This window comes from Vidua macroura, chromosome Z, assembly GCF_024509145.1.
Source record: "Vidua macroura isolate BioBank_ID:100142 chromosome Z, ASM2450914v1, whole genome shotgun sequence".
Classification (NCBI taxonomy): domain Eukaryota; kingdom Metazoa; phylum Chordata; class Aves; order Passeriformes; family Viduidae; genus Vidua; species Vidua macroura.
In genome coordinates, this window is record NC_071611.1 from 67257681 (window position 1) to 67274679 (window position 16999).

The 16999-nt window shown below is 45.9% G+C and overlaps 1 protein-coding gene across 1 annotated transcript; it reads left to right on the forward strand.

Annotated features, from left to right (window-relative positions):
• Window positions 1-2959: 2959 nt before the first annotated feature.
• On the forward strand, window positions 2960-14562 carry LOC128821480 (E3 ubiquitin-protein ligase BRE1A-like). The gene is made up of 13 exons (XM_054002583.1): window positions 2960-2980; window positions 6878-6929; window positions 7446-7616; window positions 7740-7907; window positions 8025-8172; window positions 8338-8520; window positions 9750-9868; window positions 10689-10835; window positions 11072-11149; window positions 11453-11572; window positions 12883-13023; window positions 13340-13441; window positions 13672-14562. Exons 3-13 carry the CDS (start codon window positions 7488-7490, stop codon window positions 13846-13848), a joined length of 1512 nt encoding a protein of 503 aa, XP_053858558.1. The 5' UTR covers window positions 2960-2980; window positions 6878-6929; window positions 7446-7487; the 3' UTR covers window positions 13849-14562.
• Window positions 14563-16999: the final 2437 nt, after the last annotated feature.

Here is a 16999-nt window from a genome sequence, read left to right on the forward strand (position 1 = left end):
AGAAAGGTCCAAATTGAGAAATCCCATCGGAAGCTCTTGCTCTTTGTCCAGTGAAAACAAAATCACTCTCATTTCTGCATAGCCGAAGTCAGGAAAAAGGTCTTAGTCTAAATAGCTTCCCTATTTGGTAGGGGTTTCAGAGTTCCTCACTTCCAAGCAGACAGGTCAAATGGGCGAAGGGGAAGTGATGAAGAGACTTGAAGACATTCTTTTGGACACACTCCAGCTCCTCAGTGTCCTTCCTGAACTGAGGGGCCCAGAACTGAACACAGCACTAGAGGTGTGGCCTCTCCAGTGCCTAATGCAGGGGGACCATCACTGCCCGACCCTGCTGCCACACCACGTCTGGCACAGAACTTTTTGCCCACATTCAGCATCTCCGACACCCTTCCTGCCCCGTCTGGCTGAGACACGGCTCCAGCGGCGGGCAGGGAGGCGGCTGCTCCGCCGGGGCTGTGTGTGGGTGAGGGCAGCTCTGCCCACGCCGCCATCTTTGGTGGGAGTGCTGGTGCCGGCTTTGCCCCCACTGATGGGTGAGGGCGAAAGGGCGGCCGGACGGGGCGGTGGTGGGTCTGTGGGGAAGGCCAGGGCCAGGGAGAGCCGGGAGGTGGCTGTGTGGAGGATGGAGGCAGGTGGGGGCTGGAGGCAGCGCACACCCGCAGAGGGAGGGATGGGCCCGCAGCATGTCCGGCTGGGGCTGTGGGAAGATGCCGGGTTTAGCGGCAGGACCCCTGTGGGATGTGGGAGAGTGGAGGAGGTGTGGGAGCAGCTGGTGTGTGTGGCAAGCTGAATCACAGGATCGGTCAGGTTGAGATTGTAATAAATGGGCCAGGATACCAGCTCCTTTTTAATGCCCTTATTGAGCGATCAGCTCTGGGTGGGGGCCCGAGGGGTTGCACACTCCGCCGCTGCTCCCTTTGGCGACACAAAGGAGGAGGTGATCAGTTCTGCTTCACAGCGGAACTGGGGCTTCCATCCTCATGGGCATACCTAAGAAAATGTCTTCTGGCTCATTGGCTAGGGTCCTCATTCTAGTCCAGTTCTACAGGTGATGGTGACCTTTAAAACCATGTTGGTGGAGTAGAGGGACTTCCTGCCAGTAGGTCCAGTCACTTAGTTCTTCAAATTTTGGGCTGGCTCGTCGTTTCTAGGGTCTTTCATTGGATTTTCTTGAGCTTTTCTTAATTTGCATATTCCCGGGAATGTTTCCAGCTGCCATTTTGGGGCGCAGCAGAGGCAATACCCGAGGGATTCAGTAAGGGTACAGGTAAGGGGGGGGTACAATCAGGGTGCATGTAAGGGAGTTAACAGTGGGGGTACAACAAGGGTTTAACAGTTATCAACACAGTTAGCTTATTACAACTTTAAGTGCCTTAACAGCTCTAACCACATTAACTTATGAACTTGTTCATAACAAGATCACCCTCAGGCAAGGCAGAGACCCTTGGAGCAAGTGACAGAGGAACACAGCCAAGTGAGTTTGGGATGTCTCCAGAGGGGGAAACTCCATGCTTTCCTGGTGTCAGGAAAATCCACAAACGCTAGGGTTTATGTCTGAAAAGGCGACAGATGAGTCCCTTCAACTTTATTCGAATAAAGGGAGAAAAGTCAACCGGGGCACACAACTGTGGGGTTTTCTCTCTCGGGGTTTCGGAGGGCGCAGCCTCCTTTTATCCTAAACTCCAGGCTGCATGTTTTCCTCTGCCTTTCCTCTTTGCCTGAGGTACAGCCATCCCGAACCGCCTACCGCATATCCACCCTCGAACCTCCTGTTCTACCCCAAAGTTCCGAAGTTCAGGCATGTGCAGACCCACTTGTCTATCTCAGGAGCCAAACTGTCTGAGCTCTGCAACAAACCTGCTGCCCAAAGTCAGTAGAGACATTAAGACCCTATTAATGTCTCTACCACTCAATTATTTGTAATCAATATCAACCATTCAATTAGTAAAGATGATAGCACACATCTTTCCTCTTAATCCCTCCTTATCGCGGTTTGGAGTCCCGGGGGTCCGTCTGGCCCCCGGGGCAACAGCCGCCGTAGGTGTCCTGGATAGCACTGTGCTGATGAGGCACAGCCTGTCTGGGCCCCTGGCTAGCTCCGAGCCGCTGGCTACTTTAGCGAGCACTTGTGGAGTGATTTCAGCTCTTAGTGATTTCAGCTCTGTGCTCGCAAAGTGCCTCAGCAGACGTAGGGATGGAGAGAGGTGAAGGCTGTGTGGAGTTCTGTGGAGATGTCTTTATTGGCAGCTTCTGCAAAGGGTTCCAGTGACAGCTCTTCTGCTGAACAGGGCAAAGGTATGGGTTTAAATGGGCTATTGGGAGATCGGGATTTGTTCAGTGGCTGGGGTCAAGGAGAATACGACCTATAGCCTTACAGAGAGATAACAGGGGTCTGATGTGCAGAAGAGGGGCAGCTCTGGTCCATTCATCATGACTGCATTTCTTATCTTAGGCTAGTAACCGCCATGGAGGCCTTGCAGGGCCTCTGACTGCTACACCTCCTCTTTTTACTTCTCAATTTGTCTTCACAAACCCTAGCTATTATTAACCCTTTTTCACAACATGGACCATTTGAAACACCCTCTGCCAACTTTTCCATGTCTCGTCCCTGCATCAGATATGGCAAGTAAATACAGATAATAAAGTAGATAATTACAGTTCATATTAACCCATTAGTCACTAGAAGTCCTTGTCCATGGCTACTGATAGTCGAGGTCTCCCTTGCTTTCGTTCCAGCTGAGATGCCCAAATCTTTGGGCCTTTCAAGACCTTGACTCGAGTGTGATGGGTCCATCTGTGTTCAGGTCTCCTGGCTTCTCTCCCTGAAATCCCAGTTGGATGTTATGAACAGCAAAGTCCAAAGGCAGCGACTGTGCTAACTGGGCTTCCTGTCAAAGAGATTTCACAAGACATGGCATACTGGCCACATACTGGTTTAAATATAGAACTTCTCCTCTCTGCCACCTTGAAAATGAACAAGGTAAGAACCTCAAACAATTCAAAGGGAAATAACTGAATATTCCCATGGCTTTGGCTCTCATTCTTGCCAAAGCTAAAGCAAAAGCTGTACCCATGGCATCTTCGTTTCTGTCACCAGCTTCAAAGGGTGTTTATTCCTCCATTCATCCTTTCTACTTGACCTGAATTCTCAGGGTGCCAGGGGGTATGGAGGTCCCACTGAAACCTCAAAGCAGCCGTAATCCCTTGAAGGATCCCCCTGTAAAACGAGTTCCCCCCTCCAAGTCCACTGCCTTCACAATCCCATATTCAGAAACCATTTGTTAACTGATTGTTATCAATAATTTATGCAATTATTTGCTTTCGCTATTATTTGCTTTAGTAAATTATTTTGATATAGTACAATCTGTAATCTCTTTTTAACTGCTTTTGATACAGTGTAATTTGTCAGCCTTTCATGGTTAATACCCTAATCCCTGTGTAGATTGTATATATTTTAGTGTGATATATATTATAGTTTATGCTTTCACAAAATATTAAAAGAGAGGCTATGTAATGTGTATTATAACTTTTGCAGAAGTAATTGTAGCTGTGAAATAAGAACTAATGCCTTTATTGTTGTAACTAACTGACAAGTAGTGAAATAGCTAATGTTGATTGGAAGTACTTCTAAAAATGGCTAGAACGTCTTGTATGATAAGATAATTTTGAAAAGAACCAAGCAAGTAACACCAAAAGAGCAAGGAGGAATCTACCACTGACCCTTTGGCTATCAGTAATTCTAACCACAGACCAGGGGGCCTCATGAGGAAATAAAATACAAGACTTTCTGTGGGATGTGCCCATGGGGAAGACAGTGTGGGAATGCCATGGGAACCTACAGTCGTTTAGCAGAAGGCATTTCCCCAGAGTCCTCTGCACCCCAGTGCAAATGAGCACATGCCCATCACCTGTCAGTTTGTGGTTGTCATCTCCCCAAGTTCTGGAAAGTCCCCTGTTCTCGTTGTTCCTAATGGTTCCCTCTGTAAACCACTCCTTCCCTTTTCCCTCATTGGCCCAGTTTATGTTACCCCATCCCTGTTCCTCCCTTACACCCTCTTCCCATTGGATCATTTGTTACTTCTAGTTACTCCTTCCCTCCCCAGTTATAGACTCTGGCCCCTCCTTCTCTGGGGCTCTCGGAGTCTGCTTTCCCTGAGTGTGGTTGTCTCCCTGCTCCTATTTCTGCGTCCCTACTCCTTTGATCAATCCTCAGTGAACCCACTCGGATTCCAGCAGCTCAAGAGTCCTTCCGTCTTCCTGGTGGGGATTTTAATTACGCTATCCAGGCACCCGTTGACCAGCTAACTGAGGGTTACCCTGGGGGACTCCGTCTGGGGTAGCCCATAACTCTCAAAATCACATCTGCATTGTGGCATGTAGTCTAAGAAGATGAGGTCAGGGGTTGAGCTAAGATAAAGAATTCCCTGGAATATGTATACTCAAAGGGATGTTTGAATATGCATAATTTTCATGAATATGTATTTGACTAATGCAATGAAAAAGTATATAAGAGTTGTTATAGTTAACTGTGTGCATGTGTGTGGATATTCTCAGTTCAGTCAGAGAGAAAAGAGAGAGAATTCTCCCAGGCCTAGCCTGGGAAAGTTAGGAGAAGGAATGAAAACAATTATTATCTCTCTTTCTGTTCATGTTGTTTATAGATATGTTCTACCACAGTGTGCTATTCATGGTGCACCAATGGTGTGAAAGGTTTTCACTTTGAGAGCAATCATATTTCACCTTAGCGATCTTGGTTATAAAAGAGGAATGATACTTGTTAATAAAGATTATTCTTTGCCTTCTGAAGATGGGGTCTCTTCATTTCCATCCCTGCCTCACCAGCGACACATGTGGCTATGCACCCAGTGCTGTTACTTTTGCTTTATCCCTTATTACACCTTTAAAAATTTTAAAGAGTGAGCCTCGTTTCTCACACTGATCAAATAGTTGCTGAGGCTGCTAGAAACTCCTCTGGCCACCCTGCCAGCCAGCATACCTCTACCAGAGAACATCTAAGCCCTCTTGCCCAGGGCATCTCAGTAAAATACACAACATCCCTGGAAAGGACATAGAGCCCAAGGTCATTTCCCTGCTTTGCAATCTCCTTTGTAGTCTGGCTATTAATTTTAGCCAGACACCCCTCATTAGCTCGTTTTGCTAAAACAAAAAGACCCAAGGCAGTACATCTTGAAGAATGTCTCTGCCAGTCCTCAAAAGTCCCAATGACTCACCCCATGGAGCTGTCCCAACACCCTTTGCAAGGGTCAAAACTCCTGGCATCCACTGTTTACTGCCCTCTGTTAATCAGTTCTCCTTCTTGCTTGTGCCTCACTACCTTTAATTATCTCCAACTCCTCTGGTGGAAAAGACAGCAACAGCATCACCACCTCCCCCTCCCCTTGGCAACAGCTGGGTCACCGGGAGCAAAGGGAGGATCCCAGAAACCCCTGGCAGAAGCCTGCTTTCTAAACATCACCACCGAGCAGTTGATTACCTGTTGTTTCTTCTGAAAACCCTGCCTGATATCCCTTAACTGCTCTTATTTCTACCTCTTTAGGCACATTCACCACCATAAACAAGACAGTAATTGAGCTTTCAGGAGGGAACATTTTTTTCCTGCAAGTTAACCTAAACTTCACTCCCTCCCAGCTTTCCTCCCAGCTTTCCAAATGCCTGTAAAACCCATACACATACTTGGAATCTGTAAACGTTCTACCACCAAGCTAACTTGAGTTTGGAATTCCAGCTTAAGTCAGTGCTGCTGCTAAGAGAAGGAAAATGGTTCCATGACAGTTGTCTTTTTAAATTTGCGGTGTAATTTAATCTTTCTCTTAAAAGATATCTCACAGGATACCCATATGTGCTGTTTGAATAACTCACTTAGAAATAATCTTTATACTATTTTGCATACAATGAAGGGCACTTCCAAGCTGAGGTGCTTGTGAAATGCTGAGATTTGGCAAAGCAGTGTACCAGCTTCATCTACAAAAGGCAATGGCCTTGTTGCTTTCAGTAGAACTGCTCAATTAAAGCAGGTAGGAACTGGAAGGTTCAGTTCATAACCCCTAGTTTGACTGTCAATGCCATTAAAGGCTTAAATGGAACAAGTCAGGTTTTACTGATACGGTCTGCACTTCATTCACTTCTGGTTTCATTCAGTCTAGAGGCTGGCACAGCACCAGTGGCTGTGGGAGAAGGATGCAGCTCACATCTAGTGAAGATCTGATTGGTTCCATGTTTCATCTCCAGCCGCTCCATTTGTGTTGGAAGCCTTTTGAGGATACACTTGTAATTGTGCTCAATAATATTTTGGGGAACTACAGGAAATACTGTTCAGACATGAGAAAAGCCTTTTTTAATGTTGAGGATGATCAAGCACTAGAGGGGCTGCCCAGAGCCATGGCTGAGTTTCTGTGCCTGGAGGTGCTCAGGCTGCCTGGACAGGGCCCTTGGCAGGCCCTGGACTGGACCTGCTTTGGCTGAGCCTGCTTCATGCAGGAGCACAGGGCAGGTGACCTCCTGTCCTCCCTTGCAGCCCCAGCTGTTCTGTGATTCTCTAGTCCAGAGCTTTTCAGACTGGATTGAGTTAGGAGCAGGTTGTCTTGAAAAATGTTTGCATCTCTCCTGGTAGACAGCAAAACTCTTGGAATGGGTCTTTGCAAGCCTTGGCTCCAAGTTGCTTTTCAGTTCTGTAGGTTTTGTGAGCTCTCTCAATACAGAGCTCATTTATTTCCAGGGTGTTGCTGCCCTCAGCTTTGACTGGCTTTGTGTGTAGATTCAATAGGAACAGTTTGGCTGTTGTGCAGTGAACTGGTGCCACATCCACACTGTCTCAGTTTTTTCCAAAGTCTAACCAGGTTCATTTTTGTTAATGCAGAAAAGCAGAGAGTGAACCTGGATGAAGATTTTTTTGCAAAGAGGGTGATAAGGTACAGTGCTTCCATTTTAGTATCACAGAGCAGTGGATATTTTCCCCATGAACTTTCTGCTTGCACTGCAGGTCCTGCTGGTGTCTTTTACTGCTAGTGTTGGACCAGAATGTGTGAGTCAGCACAGGCTGGCACAAACTCCCTGTTAGAACACAAGGAATAGATTTATTTCCATTACCTTGCTACTTGTGGGATCCCCAAAGCAACACCTGGGCAGATGTGTAGTATTAGAGATGTGGGCACCCTTAAACTCAGCCTGCGCCAGAGGATCACTGGCTTGTCAAGGGTTATTCCCAGCTGCAAGGTCACTTGAATGATTTACAGTCCTCCTTACCAGTCTTCCACTTTTAATCCATTCCTCCCAACAAATATTTTTCAAAATCTTTCTGGTTCCATTATCTTCTCTGTTTTGGGCATTTTGTTACCGTGATGGGTTAGCATGTTAAAATCCACAAATCAAATTGACCGCGTGGATGTGTATTTGATGGTTTTTTAATAGTGTTCTTTAATGTTCAGGGAGAACTTGGAGAAGGTGGGAATCTGTACGCTTCAGCCACCATGTCTGGAATTGGCAATAAACGGACGGCTGGAGAGCCTGGCCCTTCTGCACCTCCAGAAAAGAAGGCAGGGGTTGAAGATTCGGGCACTACTGTGGAGACCATTAAACTTGGTGGTGTTTCTTCAACGGTATGTCTTCCTTGCATACCCCCACTCCACCTTTTGGTTTTTTTCATCTGGAGGCAGAAATGTCTCTGGGATCAGGTTGAGTCTTTCTGTGACCTGGCCTGTGTGCCATGTGCCTGTGCCCAGGAGGAGCTGGACATCCGGACCCTGCAGACCAAGAACCGGAAGCTCGCGGAGATGCTTGACCAGCGCCAGGCCATCGAAGATGAGCTGCGGGAGCACATTGAGAAGCTGGAGCGTCGGCAGGCCACTGACGATGCCTCTCTGCTGATCATCAACCGCTACTGGAATCAGGTTGGTAACAGCTTTTGTTACTTCATATGCAGTTTTCTTGTCTCCCCTGAACCACTGCAGTCCTTTTGTTCACATCCATTCTTTATCTTGTCTGGCCTTGCCTGTCCCATCATTCAGTTTGATGAAAATATCCGCATCATCCTTAAACGCTTCGACCTGGACCAAGGTCTTGGAGACCTGTTGTCTGAAAGAAAAGCACTGGTGGTGCCAGAACCTGAACCAGACTCTGACAGTAACCAGGAGCGCAAAGATGAGAGGGAACGAGGTGAGGCACCTGTCTGGGGACAGTGGGAAAGGTGGATTTCAGCTATGGACAATGCTGACACCCATTTCTAAAGGCTGACTGACACTTTTTTTTGTGATTGTAAAGAGCAGTGATATGCTACCTTCTGGAACACACTCACTTCTTCTCACCTCTTTATGTTCCCAGGGGAAGGACTGGAGCCAGCATTCTCCTTCCTGGCCACTCTAGCTAGCAGTACCAGTGAGGAGATAGAATCTCAGCTGCAGGAGCGTGTGGAGTCCTCCCGCCGTGCTGTTGCCCAGATTGTGACAATGTATGACAAGCTGCAGGAGAAGGTGGATGTGCTGTCTCACAAGCTGAGTAGTGGAGGTATGACCAAGGTGGCAGGTATTCAAGAATGCTTATCTGCCCCCACCTTAGACCTGATCCTGCATTGTAGACATTAAGATCTAGTCCTTCTCACATGCATGTGTTTCCCAAAATGAATTTGTTTGACTTTCCAAACTCTTGTTATCCAAACCTTTTCTGAAGGATCATGTGCCAGAAGTCCATTGTAGCTACCTCTGTATTTGAATGCTGAGGGCTCTGCCCAGAGTATTGGGCAGCTTGTTTCTGCCAGTACTGTGTTCATGTGCCTGAGAAGTCAGAGAGCAGTTGAACCTTCTCAGCCAGCTGTCCTCAGCCTCCACATGAAATGCTTTATGCTTACAAGTAAAGAAGTGAAATCAGCGTTGCAAACTGATGGTGGACTCCTTCTTTGTAGTTTAGTAGAAGGTGTAGGAATAACAAGCTGCTCAGTTTCCACTGAGTGCTGAGCAAAACTGTACCCATCTCATGGTGTGGTGTGCTTAGTGTAGCAGTCAGTTTTGAATGTAGCAGAGTTCTGCAGAAAAAGCCAAATGACCAGCTTCTAAAAATTAATGCAGCAGATTCACTTCAGACTCAGATGACTGTGGAACAATCATCATTAGCTTAAGGTTAGATTTTTAATCTTTTGAAAGAAGCCTTGTGTGGAATATCAGCTCATGCTTGATGTGCCTTCTGTGTGCTCTGACCAAGCCTGGCGTTGGTGTAGGGAAGTGTTGCTGTCCTTGGCTGGCAGTCATAAACTGTAGTAGCTTTGACACTGGTGCCATGAGAGCCTGTCCTCAGGTGCTTTAGTTTCACTTGTCACCCTGGTGCTGTTGTTGTCACGTGGTGTCATGGTGTGTTGGCCTGGTGTGTCACCCTGGGCCACCTGTTGCAGCAGGTTTATGCATGAACTTGGGCAGCACTGGGGTGTCCCTGGGTTCCAAGGGCATGCTCTGGGTTGCTGGCACAGAACAGCTGAAGTGATCTCTGGTGAGAGGGGATGGCCCCCAAGTCAGAAATGGGCAGCACTGTTAAACTGCAGAGCCTTTTGCTTATGGAGTGCAGGTCAAAGCTCTCTGTGGATGGAGATCAGGCCCTCAGGAAGCATGCATGGGAGAGATAAAAGTAAACTGAAGTTAGACCAGAAATCTCCTTTTCTGTTTTCTTATTTCTCTCTTTGCTGTTCAGGAATTAAAATCAGTCTTCATTGATTTCCATTAATTTCCTTTTCTTTGTGCACCTTTCAGATATTTCACTGATGGAAGAAGCAGTAGTGGAGCTGAATACCTACCTGTCACATGAGAATGGACGGCTGCAGGAACTGGCTGATGTTCTTCAGGAGAAGCACAGAGTCATGTCTCAGGAGGTATAAAAAGGAAAGAGAAAGAAATCTGCTTTGGGGACCTGCTTAGCATCATTTATAGTTCCATAGATTGGAAAGCAGCTCATTTCCTTGGAGAGGCACAGGAGGAACATGGTTTGAACGTTATGAAAAAGGTTGTTGTTGTGGAGAGCTGTACATAGATTTTCCATATAAATCAGATTGATTTGCTTGTTACATCACTAAAGGAAAGGCTAGAAGCAAGTCGGTGAACTGAATGGATTTAACTTTTAAGGAGAGGGGAGAGCAGAGGAACTAGGGGCAGATGATGCTGAGGTGGCTGTGTAGATACCTGGAACAGTGGAGGTGACATCCCTGTCATTCTCAGTTACTTGGTTTCTCTGTGTTGTTTAGCAGTGTAATGTTATCAGTTACAGGATGATCCCAGTTGTTAAAGGATTCACATTATTAGCAGCATTTGTTTGAGAGATTTCAGTTCATTTAAAAATTGTCTTAATGCTGGTCTTGCCGAGCGTTAGACCTCTGAGCACTTAGGTGCTGTGTAGAGTAGATGGACATAGGGATTGAAAAGATTAAAATCAAAAAAGCCTTTGAATTAGCTGAGGTGGCTGCCTCTGTGTTCTGCCAGATATTACTGGCTTCCTGCTCTTCCTCCATTTTCTGTTTTATTTTTATTGGTGTCTTGAGATTTGGCCAGTGTAAAATTCAGGACAGTTCATGGAATAGTCTGTCACCACAGCAAAAGACGAGAAGCACATGATGAATAAGAGAAATGACTCCTGGCAGCATCAGGAAAAAATTGGCACTATGCAATGTGCAGGCTGAAGCACTCCTCTGATTGCAGTTCTCCAAGCTGCAAGAGAGGGTGGAGACAGCAGAATCCCGAGTGTCTGTCCTGGAGACCATGATTGACGACCTTCAGTGGGACATTGACAAGATCCGCAAGAGGGAGCAGAGGCTCAACCGCCACCTGGCTGACGTCCTGGAACGAGTAAGCACTGGCTGGGAAACCTGGGAATGGGGGTGGTGTTGGATGGGCATGTGACATCCTCTCTAGGACTTTGCTGTGTGACATTCTCTCTAGGACTTTGCTGTGTGACATCCTCTCTGGGACTTTGCTGGGAGAGCTGAGACCCTGCTGTGTACCTCCTTTGGTCTTGCATCTGCTGCATCACTCTTGTCAGTATTTCACTGGGTCTTGAGGAAATCTCTTGCATTTTTTTGCAGGTAAATTCTAAAGGCTACAAGGTGTATGGAGCTGGGAGCAGCCTCTATGGGGGAACAATCACCATTAATGCCCGCAAGGTGAGGTCAGGAGCTTGGCTGTGGGCAAGGGCAAGAATACAGCCAAGGAGAACAAGGGCCACAATTTGAACAGAATTTAGATACTTATTTTAGATCATTTTTGGATCCTGTACCACAAAGCTGGGTGACTCTTTGTCTGTCTATGAGTTTTCTACTTAAAAAACACCTGATGGAATTAGACTCGCTTGGTCAAGTTACCTGACTGCTCAGTCTGTAATTGCTGTTACTGCATGAACAGATAGTTCATTAGCTTTCTCAGGAGACACATTAACAGTAGGGTTTACAAGCAGTTTATCCCAACAGTTTGAGGAGATGAATGCAGAGCTGGAAGAGAATAAAGAGCTTGCTGGGAATCGCCTTAATGAACTGGAGGAACTACGTCAGGATCTTGAGGAAGTAACAACACAGAATGAAAAGCTCAAGGTGAGACATCTGTAGCCGTGTGAGGGCGAAGGTGTTCTGTGGGATGGTTGCCCTCAGCTTTGCAGTAGTGTGTCTGCAGAAAACCTCATTAGCAGTTCTGAGCCTGCTCTTCAGCTGTGTTACGCTTTGCACCAGGTACAATTCAGTGAGTCTGTGGCTCCGCTTGCAGCTCAGTGCGTTGGTGACACCGTGTGGCCACCGTTGGAAATTGTAATGGTTTCCTGCCCGTGTCCCGATCTGATCTTTGAGTCCATTTTAATAACCATGTCTGGTTAAAACTCTTTTCACCTCTTTACAAGTAGTGATCCCTCCTCCACCTTCCCCACGTCCTGTGCAAGTAGAACCAGAGAACAGAAACAATCAGGGAACTTGTGTGGGGAGAGAGGCTCTTGAAAGAGTCAATGAATTTCTGTCTTTCCCACTGTGGGAGATGGCTAGATAGGAAACAGCCTATGAGTTTGTGATGTTTTAAAGGTGGTAACACAAGAAGCTGTGGCTCTGTGGTAGATAAGTATATCATGGAGAGAATAATCCAAATTTCATCGTAGTGGTCAGTACCGGTTATAAGAAACGTCTGTCTTGATAACCTAAATCCAGAGATCTGATGCTGGGAACTGTCTTGAGGCACCTCTGAATTCTGTTTATCCACGTGAGTTTGTTTTGAAAGAAGTGGTCTTTAGTTTACAGCTTTTTTTTCTCCTCCCTAATTGGTTTTAAGCTGAATGCATGTATATATGTGTCTGTTTTTCTGCTGCTAGTCACAATCATTTGCTAACTATCTTTATAAGGAGAATTCAGTTCTGTACCTCTGGGGTTTTTTAAAATTTCTCTTTCTGTCAGTCATTATGTTAAAATTTAGTAGAAATGCAGAAATTACATTAAACCAGGCAGAAAGGAAAGCAGGAATATCCCTGTGAAGAGGAGAATTCAGCAGTCACCTGTGTTTAATATGATGATTTGTGGTATTAAGGGCACTTGGTTATAAAGTGAGAAGAGAACTGGTGAAGAGAGATTGTTAGAAATAGGTATCTTGCAGTTCTGTCTAGGTCAGCTATAGAAATGCCTCTGAACATTTTAATAGAGAAGACATGGAAGCTGGAAGGCTGAAAATACGTTAAGAAGAGAATTGGATGATCATTTGTGTTTTTGTAAGAGATGTGCATTGCAGTGTGCCAAGGTTTGGCTCTGCCCAAAGGAATCTTGAAGCTAAATTATTAGAACTTGTTGATAATAAGGTAATAATGAGGGACTAGAAACCATTAGAGCTGTTCTTCTGTGTTTGGTCCTTATAAACTGGTTTTCTTTCTGAGGCCATGGATGCAGCCCAGCTTGCAGATGATCTGAAGGCCCAGCTAGAGCTGGCTCAGAAGAAGTTACATGATTTTCAGGAGGAGATTGTGGAAAACAGAGTAACTAGAGAGAAGGAGATGTTCAACTTCAAAAGGGCTGAGGTATATACCCTATGCACAATCCTTCAAGATCTGTCTGCTTTAGTGTCCTTCTCCTTGTACACTGAGCTTGCAGAGCTGAACTGTTCTTGGTATCCAGTTTCACTTTGATTTTGGCTTCATCAGGTCTTGGCTCTTTCAGATTTTGTCCCCTGATAACTGACAGTACTTGTGGCATCAGATGATCATGTTGTCTCTTGGATTATAGGGGATGAAACTATGGCTGGCATGACTTAGCCAGGTGCACATTCTCTTTGGTCCCTGAAGAAGCTGACAGAGAATGTACTGCTCCTTCACTCGGTCTCCTGTTTTCCTGAAGGAAGATATTTCTAGGTTGTGCAGGAAGCTGGAGACCACAAAGAAGCCTGACATGGTTCCCAACTGTGATGAGATCCTGATGGAGGAAATCAAGGATTACAAGGTGAGTATCTGTGTCCATCAGCTTCCCTTTTTACTTTAGTCAGAAGGTGTGTAGGCACACTTTCAGTGTCTGACATCTCTCGTCTGTACTCTGGCACTGGAGAAACCACATTGTCCTTCTGAGGAATGGAAGTACCTACATGTTGAGACATCTCTGAGCACAGCAGCTGGCCTGCAGGGCCCCTCAGAGCTCTGTGTGTCTGCGTGTGTGTGTGTGTGTGTGTGTTGTAGGCCCGCTTGACGTGCCCGTGCTGCAACATGCGCAAGAAGGACGCAGTGCTCACCAAGTGCTTCCACGTCTTCTGCTTCGAGTGTGTGAAGACGCGCTACGACACGCGGCAGCGCAAGTGCCCCAAGTGCAATGCAGCCTTCGGGGCCAACGACTTCCACAGGATCTACATTGGCTGAGGCCCTCTCAGAGCCCCTGCTGGTGCTGAGCCAGCCTCCTTCCCTCCCTCTCAGCTGCTGCTGCCTGAGCTGCAGTGTCTTCTGGGAGGAGCCTTCAGGCTCTCAAAAGAAACACACTCTGGATCTTGCTTCCTTTCTTGGCCCTGTCCCTTTGGTCTTGCCCTCAGTTTTTGTGTGCTCTTTGTGCCTGAGAGGAAATGTCTCATCCCTTGCTTTCACACTGCCAAGGTGGGAACATGCAGCTGAAGTGCTGCCTTGGTGGGATGGAAGCTGAGCTGCCGCAGAGATTAGTGAGAGCTTTATTTGAGGGCTCTGCTTTGGATGCTAATTAAGTCCCATCAAGGAATGGCACTGCTCCTGGGAGGGAAGAGTTTCCCAATTAACAGGCCCAATAGAGACCAAGGAAATTAATCTGTAGACTCAGTGGAGCAATTCCTTAGGTACCTGTGCACCTTCCTGAGTCAGGTGCACCAGGAAACCCTACCCCAAACAAACACATCTAAATATCCCCAAGAGGAGAGAGATCTTGGAGACCCTTAGAAAATAGCATTCCACTGATGAGCCCTGATTGATGTCCTCACCTTCCCCTAGGCTGAAGCATTGCTGTCATTGTCCTTCTCAGGAAAGGACTTTTAGTGGTTCCTTTGCTGCAGCTTTACCACAAAGATTAACCTTGTTATATACAAATTCTTATTAAAGCTGTTCTTTGGTTTATTTTCTGGTTCTCCTGCCTCTGGTACTGTCTGCTCTCCCATCCTTTGTCCAGTTCTTGGAAACATTTCTCACAAGCTTTAAATTTCTACAGTAGAGACACTTGGTCTCTTCCTTCCTCTCCTTTCAAAATATGCTCAGCTAGAACAACTTTTGTCCCTTTGGCTCTATCCTCAGTAGCTTATTCCTGGCACAACAGGAGGGCCAGGATGCTGCATTATTTATGCAGCCATTTTGTCATGACTTCTGGGAATTTTGGCAGGGATGTGGTGTGGCTTAGAGTCTCAGTGCTCCATGTGCTTGGGGCATTTGAAGCCTGTTCCTAAAATCAAAACAGGAAGTTGATTTGTGACATTTCTTCCTAGGGTGTAGTGTTTTCCCTGTAAACTTAATTTGCATGGAAGGTGCACGTCTCAGAGGTTTGTCTCATGGGTGTCCCTTCCCTGAAGCATGGAATCTCCTGCCTTCCTCCATCCCCTCCCTGCAGGAAATACCAGATACAAAGTAAAAGGAGTTCATCACAGGCTCTGACACTATTGATTATCTTGGTGAAAACATTCAGAATATATGAGTAAAGCCTTGTAAATTTTGAGGAATCCTGAAAAGTGAGAAGGAACACTGCATCCTGCCTTTCCAAGGGGAACCTGGGCTGCTGAGAGTTCCTGCCATGGTGTAAGAGCTGTTAGAAGGAATGAGAGTAGAACCCTCTCCCCTTTCCCTGGAAATTGCTCCTGGGATTACAGGTTCTGGCAGCAAGTTGGCTAAGGAATGATGTGGTAATGCTGCTGGTAGATTTTGGGGTACAGATGCTTCTTCATGACACCAGGACCTGGCTCATGAATAAGCTGTCTGCATCTTCAAACAGCTTTGCTACAGCAGCAGGAGTTCTTTTACAGCTGTGAACAGCAGCCTGAACTTTGCAGCCCCAGCGAGCTGCAAAGCCCCTCTGTCCATCCCCAGTCACTCTTGTATCACCTTTCTACTGAAATGAGCTTTGTGTGAACTCTGCCCAGGTTGGCATCCCTCTGCTCCTGGCAGGAAATGGATACTTCAAACAATTTGTATTAGTTTCACGGAGGAGTTTTGGAAACTCCTGTTCTCCCTTAGCAAGAAAAAAGTCTTAGTTTTGTTTTAAAATAAAAGCTTATTTCAAGCTCATTTCTGAAATAACTGAGTTTCTCTGTGCTTTTAATTAAACCAGCGAGAAACAGAATGTATGGAAATAATTACAATTTACTAGTAAGTATAAGGGGTAAAAAAAGTAAACTGGTGATGGTATTCTTTATGAAAACATTCTCTAAATTCAGTGTCTTAGACAAGAAAGAAAAAAACTCATCTCCAGTCTCCCGTGCACCTGCTGTCACAGCAGATCCCCCCCTCTGCCACAGTCTGCAGGCATTGATGTGCCTGTCACACTCCCTTTCCCACAGAAACCCACAGCAATCTCTTGTCCCCAGGGGATCAGGCTGGAGCAGTGGCTAAACAAGAAACTAGTATGTCTCTGTTGGGCAGCAGTAAGTTGAGTCTTTCCTGAAAAGGCATAGTTGGTGATGCACTAATTCAAAGCAATCCGTATTTTGCATTTGACATGGGAGAAGCTCCTCAGACAACCACCAGAAATAATACTTGCTTAATAGTAGTTATTAGATGATTTACAGTTTTCTATTCATATTTTTGCTTTTAGATGAAGTCTGATTTGTTGAAGGATTTGGTGTTTGGAGCAAAATATTTTTGCTTAAGATATGATTAACATTTAAATTTTTTTTTTAATAATATGTTTCTGGGCTCGTGTGTAGAGATAAGGACATAAAAGCCTTGATAAAAATACTTACAAAATTGGCCTGAAATACTTCTTTCCTAGTGTTTTAATGAAAAGAGCAATATTCATGTGTTCTAAACAAGTCATGTTGGAGGTTGTAAGGTACCAGATGCTACACAAAGAAAAAGCTCTTTCTAGGAAACGATTCTCTGAAGGGCAGAGGGAGGGGAAGGGAAGGCAACAAAAGTAACCTCAGTGCCTTGCCCATCATGTTTGTCAGGAATGTGGGGACATCCCAGGTCTATTACACCTACGAAGGTGCAGGCCTGTGGATCCCACTTCTCTGTTTTATGTCCTAATTTCTCTTCCCCGTGTTCCTGCATTGGAAGGAGCAGACACACAAAATCAGAGAACAAGCCCTGAGCAGAGAACAAACAGCTCTTGAGGCTAATTAGTCTGGGTCTCACTGTGATCAGCTTTTAGTGCTGATGCACAGCTTTTCATATACAAGGGCTTTTCAAAGGTTACAGATGCAAATAGGTAGAACGTCTTCCTCAATCCGCCGGCAGCCTTTGAACTACACCTAACAAGAACACCCCGGGCAACATTTCTGCAGGTGGCAGGAGATACAGGGAGGGGAAAAATTACTTTGCTGACTTATCTGGGAGACCAGCGTTAAGA